We start from the raw sequence: 6,796 nt of genomic DNA, 5'->3' as shown, positions 1-6,796 counted from the left end.
CCCTACCGAGTGCACATGAGTTTGAATACACACGTTTGGTAACTTCCATTCTCAGTTTTTTAAGAGTTTGACTAATTTAAATATCTCATATAGGTGGGATTGTGCAGTATCTACTTTTTCATTAGATTTGTGTGTCTTAATATGCATGTATGTGTGTGCTCATGTACATGTCAGAGGACAACTGTGTTGTTCCTCAGGCATCATCTACCTCTTTTTTTTAATTTTAGGACACAGTCACTCAATGGACTCGAACTTGTGAAGCAGACCAAATGGACAAGACTGCAAACCTCACTGATCCCTGCCTGCACTTCCCCAGCACTGAGACTACCAAGCTGCCACCATACCCAGCATTTTCTACATGGGTTCTGGACAATAGTGACACACGCCGTTAATCCCAGCTCTCAGGAAGCAAAGGCAGGTGGATCTCTGAGTTCGAGGGCAACCTGGTCTACAGAGTGAGTTCTAGGACGAGTTCAGGGCTACAGAGAGAAACCCTGTATTGAAAAAAATAAACAACAACGAAAAACAAAAACAAGAAAAAAACACAACAAAAACTAAAAGCAAAAAACAATATTACCATCAAGATATCTATGAAAAATTGCATTTTACCACGATTTCTTTTTATCGGTCTCTTACTTTAAAGTCTTCACTATACAGAGTTATATAAAGCCATTTACAGGCAAGATATAACATGACAAGTGTATTATTCCCTCCTGTGCCCCATTGTCCTTCCCTTTTCTGTTCTCCTCCTCCCGTTAGTTCCCTTTGGTCCTCACGCAGTTCACTTCTGCTTTCATGTTACCTGTACATATATGATTTTATGTGGCAACAAAGGCCCACTGATTAAAAAAAAAGAAATAAACTAGGGGGTGAGACATGCCTTTAATCCCAGCACTTGGGTGGCAGAGGCGGGCTGATTTTAGTTCAAGGCCAACTTGTTCTACAGAGTGAGTTCCAGAACAGTCAGGGATACACAGAGAAATGTTGTCTCGGGAAGGAAGGGAAGGGAAGGGGAGGAAAGAGGAGGGGAAGGGAAGGGAAAGGAAAGAAAAGGAAAGGGAAAACATGAATAGTTTTCAGAGACTAGATTAATTCCAGTTGTGTCCATTTTCATGCAAGTGACATAATTCTTCATTCTTCACAGAAAAATCTGCCATTTTATAATTGGATTATTTTTGCTACAACATCACGAATGTTCATATTGGGCTGGAGAGATGGCTCAGTGGTTAAGAGCACTGCCTGCTCTTCCAAAGGTCCTGAGTTCAATTCCCAGCACCCACATGGTGGCTCACAACCATATGTAATGAGATCTGGTGCCCTCTTCTGGCCTGCAGGCATACATGCAGACAGAATGCTGAGACTACTGTATACATAACAAATAAATAAAAAAAGAATATTCACATTATAGTATGAATGTAGCCTGCCCTCATTTGTATATGTAAGTGTGCAGAAACACACACACACACACTGTTGAGTTTGTGCAAGTGTGAAGGCAGAGGTCAATTTTGGGTGTCTATCAGTCTCTACCTTATTCTTTAATGTGTGTGGAGGTTATGCCCGCATGTATGTTGATGTACCACATGCATGCCAGGTGCCCATGGATGCCAAAAGAGGGTATCAGATCCCTTGGAACTGAACTTAGACTGTTGTGAACCACCTTGTAGGTGCTGGGACTCAAACCCAGATCCTTGGCAAGAACAGCCAATACTCAACCTAATTTTAAACTATTGTTTATATGTATGCTACTTCCTGGATGTATGTATATGCTATACATGTGTGCAGTGCCCTCTCAGACCAAAAGAGGCAAAAGAGGGATCCAGATCTCTGGAACTGGAATTACATATAACTAAAGGTTTCTCTCCTGCCCACCAGTCCCCAAATAAACACTCAGAGGCTTCTACTAATTGTAATTGCTGGGCTGATGGCTCGGGCTTATTACTAACTAGCTCTTACTTTTAAATTAACCTATTTCTACTTTATATTTTACTAAAAAGCTTGTGGCTTGTTTTGTTGTTGTTTTTTGTTTTGTTTTGTTTTTTTTATTTGTTTTTTTGAGACGGTTTCTCTGCTTGTCGCTTGTTACCTCACATCTTGCTTCTCCGCGGCTACTGGCATCTCTCAAGACTCCATCTTCAGTTTAACTTTCCCACCTACCTATATTCTGCCTGGCTATTGGCCAAATCTGCTTCTTTATTAACCAATGGTAATAAGACATACCCACAGCCTACAGAGGGGCATGCCACATCAGTTCCTGACTGTTGTGAGCCACCATGTGGGTGCTGGAAAGCTGATGCCGGTCTGCTGCATAGCAGCCAGTGCCCTTAACTCTTCAGTTATCGCTCCTGCCCCGCCTCCCTTATTTCTGAGACAAGGTCTTCCACTAAACCTGAACCTGGAATTTGTCTAGACTGGCGGGCAGTGAGTGCTGGAGATCCACTTGTCTCAGTCTCCTCCATCCCCGCCCCCATGCTCCATCCATCCCCCCCCACCACGCACCCCGTCTCCATATCTGCCTCCATCCCCGCCTCCTGCCCTGCCCCCAGCACTGGGGTTAGAGATGCACACCACCACACTTTGATTGTATGGGTTCTGGGAATCCAAACTCAAATCATGCTTGAGCAGGAAGCATTTGACCCACTGAGCCATCCCCCTAAGCCTTATATTGTTATTTTTTCAAAGGCTGAGAAATAAATGAATAAATTCAGTCTCACATATGTCTTAACTGTTTCCTATCCATACTCTTTTATTATGGTAATTTAGGTTGGGTTGCTTTCATCTCTCGACTATTGTGAACAATGTCCCAATGAACATGGGTGTGCAAATATTGAGGTCCTATTTCCTAAGCATTTGGACATATACCCAGAGGTGGGACTTCTGGATCATACGGTAATTTTGTCTTAAAGGAATCACTGTTTTTCACCATGCTTGCACCATGTAATTGTCCCACTAACAGTGCACAGGGTTCCAACACCCACCCTCCAAACACACGGAGTGGGAGAGAGATATGAGGATGTACTATAAGGTGAACACTGATGTTGGGCTGAATGAGTTTTTTGTTTTTTTTTTTTTTTTTTTTTTTTTTTTTTGTGGTCTGTATTTTGTTCTTGAGCAGTGAGTGTTCCTTATATATTCCTCACCAAGGCTTACTTTGATGGCCAGAATGAAGCAGAGTCACAGCAGGGAAGCAGGGAAGAAGAGGCAAATTAGTTTCCAGAAGGCAGCCATTACACCGTGAGGAGCAAGACAGAAGGACTATGGACATGGCCTGACTTCTGTCCCACTGCAAGTCCCAGATAACAGCCACTAACAACTTCCAAACACAAGAGGACCACACAGATTTAAGTCCATGACTTCTGCATGGATCCTATTCTGACTGAATGGGACACGTCATCCTTGACAGCCTCTGTCCACACTGTAGGTTCATGAGAAAAGGCACATTTCAACTGGTTTGTTTGGGGGTGTGAGGGAGTGCTTACTGCAAAGCAATTGATTACTGAAATACTACCACCAGTTACGAATTCCCTTCTATATCCTTCTGTTTGCACCTTCCTCCTACCTCCCCAGCTATTACCTACACTTATTATTCCTAATTGTCTTGCTTTTTTGATCACTAGTTTTTATAGTGCATATACATGTAAAAGTATTGTTATACATATGTAACAATAAACTGGTTAAATTATATTCTGCATGCTTTACATATTTATTCCTGTCAATGTAGGCTATCGTTTATATAATCTTATGTGCAAGTGTGTGTGTGTGTGTGTGTGTGTGTGTGTGTGTGTCTTAGAAGACAGAGTCTGAACTCAAAAAGCTGGGTTTTCATGGAAAGTACTTTGATCCACTAAGCCATCTTGCTGGGCCATTATTTTTGCTCTTAAAATGCTTACATGATTTTTTTTCACTTCTAGTGCTGGAGATCAAACTCTGGGCCTTGTAAATACTAAACTAGGCACAAGTTCTCCCACTGCAATACATTCCCTGCCCTATGACATGGAAGACATCCAAACACTGAATAAATAGGTTACTGAAATAAAATACATTGCCAGGATACAGAAATTAGTAATGCAAGTCACATTTTAATATAGTTTCAAAACCACTCCCCAATATAACTACAAATTTAATCAGGAAAAATATAAGAAATACCATAACCATTAGTACAGTGCCTAATAGCATTTTTTTCCTGAATTCTTTGCTCACTGTCTGAGATGATAAAGGTACCAGGTGTCCAACATTTTGACACTGTCACCTACAGATGTGTTAGGTAGGCTGCAGGTTAGACATGCCCTACTGAAATGTTCTATTTGAGCATTTTATGCTTTATGTAGTTTCCCCCCAGCAGCCTATTATAAATAAAGCTGCTGACGAAATTGCACAGGGAATAAAGCCCTCACGGTCAGTTGATAAAATCTGCAAGAGTAGACTTTTAAACTTTTGTTGCTATAATTACTGGTAAAATCCACCCCCCCCATAGAAAAATTCAGCAAAAATCTTTATAAAAAGAATGCACTCTGGCTGCAATAAAATCTCTACATTTGTGTTTCCAAAATAAAATATCAGCATGCGAACATGTCTGTGATGCCAGCGAAAGGGAGCTGGGGGCAGGAAGATGACTAGAAACTCGTGTCCAGTCTGGACCGGGAGGCAAGATCCTGTCTCAGAAAACCAAAACAGAGAGGGACGAGGGAGAGAGAGGGAAGAGAGAGAAGAGGGGAGGGAGAATATCAACAAACAGGTGAGTAGATTTACCAAAGGAATTCATTATGTAACCAGAATAAAGGGATATTGAGTGCGTGTAATATTGATGTGGAAGACTGAGGAGTATACGATGCTTTCGTTGTAGCAAATCACAGACTCCAGCTGTTGCACCTGCCCTCCTCTACTTAGCAGGGGAAAACAAAATCCATCAACTATCCTTTTACCTTCATGAATTACCAGCTGCTTTAATTATTTAACTCATCTGGGAAACATACTGGCTACAATAAGTGCGTGAGTCTTTTTAAATGACCCAATAAAAATGGTTAAAAGCCAGGGTGGGAGGGAAAAGTTGGACCCTCCCCCCCCCCAAGAGGTCAAGCGCTTTCTGTGGGGTGGAAAAGCAACAATTTTAATTCTCATTCTAAGATAAAACACACCCTGGGTTCGGTCTCGACTGTGTTTAGAACACAGGAAAGCCAACATTTTAAAAGCAGATTCCTGTCTTATTCTCAAAACTAATTTTCTACCACCGAAAACAAAAGTGCTCATAACTAGTAATATACAACACTAAAAACCAAATGACAAATGGCTTATGTCTCATTGCCAGCAACGAGTGTTAAATGCTAAAGGACACCTGGATATTTATAAAAGCCAAAAATATATATTCGTTTCTTACTTCTCATAGTTATAAAATTATCATTATATAACTGAGCATAAAGTGTCTTTTGATCTGGTAACTAAACGATTACATTTTGGAGAAATAAGATGCGGGGGAGTTCCTGCTGAGGTGTCTCATCTTTACAGTGTATCAGCTCAATGGAATTAAACGGGAAGAGAACACAGCTCAGGGGGAAATGACTAGTTTATTTGTTTTATAAAATAGAATGAGAAAGCTTAGTGTAGGCGGTCGGGAGGAGACAAGCCTTGGGTGTCATCTTCACCAAGAATAGACTCACACCATTTCTTATGCATTCCCATAGCACAGGCAGGAAGTCTAGTCCTGGATCCCTGCCTAGTCACTTACATTCTTCTTAAGGAATCCAAAAGAAAAGTACTTTGAATTTTGGTTACTCTTAAAGTTACTATTCGCAGGTGCCCTGGAAGCAACAGTTTGATTTGGTGTCTTGCGTCCCAAGAAGGAACAGTAAACTTAGTTCATAGCAATGTGCCATTGCCTTTCAGAGGCTGTGACCAATTATTTGGGAGTTGTAATCTGCAGGCTCCATTTTTAAAATGTGCGGGATGACACTGTCGATTCGGACATTCCCAATGAGACCCTTGAAGAACAACTCTTCGGTGATGGTGGCATTCATCAGTCTCAAAGCCGGAAGTCTGAGGAGTAGTCGAGACAGCCTGAGAGGAAGAGGGGAGCCAGGTGAGAGGTTGGGGACTCGGGAGAAAAAGCACCCACACAAAAAAATAAAGATCAAATTTTCAAAAACCCAGAACCAAAAGTTTAGATTGTCGAGGCTTAGAGTGGTATGACAGTCACCTGTATACGACTGCAATCTCCACAGGAAAGCCTTGCTCTGAACTGCTCCACCATGCTGTCCCCATGTGGCTGCAAGGACCACAGACTAAATCACTAAACCACGGGGCAGGTTCATTTAAGAACAGATTCCCAACAATGTTTTTAGAAGTTTTAACATTGTTTTAAAGAAAAATGTTTTATGGTATTAGAGCACGGGAGGGCTGATAACTTTTTTCTTTTGAAAACGCACACACAGAGGCACAGACAATTACAGAGACACAGACACAGGACATATATAGACACACAGACACACACACAACAGACACACACAGAGACATAGAAACACAGACACACCGACTTATAAACACACACAACAGACACACACTGCTAGAAATGGACTAACCAGCAACCAATGCTTGTTATTATAAAGAGCTTGGATATGAAAAAGTCACTGGGTTCAAGTTGTGACCCAGCTGCCCCTTGTTCTATGAAGGCCACGTCCTCCTTTCCACAGAGCTGGTGTGAGAATGAATGGTGGCTTCTGTCTAATTCTATGTGTAGGAGGAAGTTTGTAAAGGTAGGACCGTTGGCATGTGTGGAAGTGTCTCTGAGGCAGATAAGCGCTGTTCA

The 6,796-nt window shown here is 41.7% G+C and overlaps 1 protein-coding gene across 2 annotated transcripts in view; it reads right to left on the bottom strand.

The window, feature by feature from the left end:
* Nucleotides 1-5,539: 5,539 nt before the first annotated feature.
* Nucleotides 5,540-6,796, bottom strand: part of Nr2c1 (nuclear receptor subfamily 2 group C member 1) — a 52,556-nt gene continuing 51,299 nt past the window's right edge. For both annotated transcript variants that reach the window (XM_038314679.1, XM_038314680.1), the window contains exon 14: nt 5,540-6,048. In XM_038314679.1, the coding sequence (XP_038170607.1) occupies nt 5,874-6,048 (175 nt within the window). In that variant the 3' untranslated portion in view covers nt 5,540-5,873. The remainder of the gene's footprint in view (nt 6,049-6,796) is intronic.

The sequence above is a fragment of the Arvicola amphibius genome, chromosome 17 (assembly GCF_903992535.2).
Source record: "Arvicola amphibius chromosome 17, mArvAmp1.2, whole genome shotgun sequence".
In the NCBI taxonomy this organism is placed as follows: domain Eukaryota; kingdom Metazoa; phylum Chordata; class Mammalia; order Rodentia; family Cricetidae; genus Arvicola; species Arvicola amphibius.
Note: the sequence above shows the minus strand (reverse complement) of the source record. Positions and strands in the feature narration are given on the sequence as shown.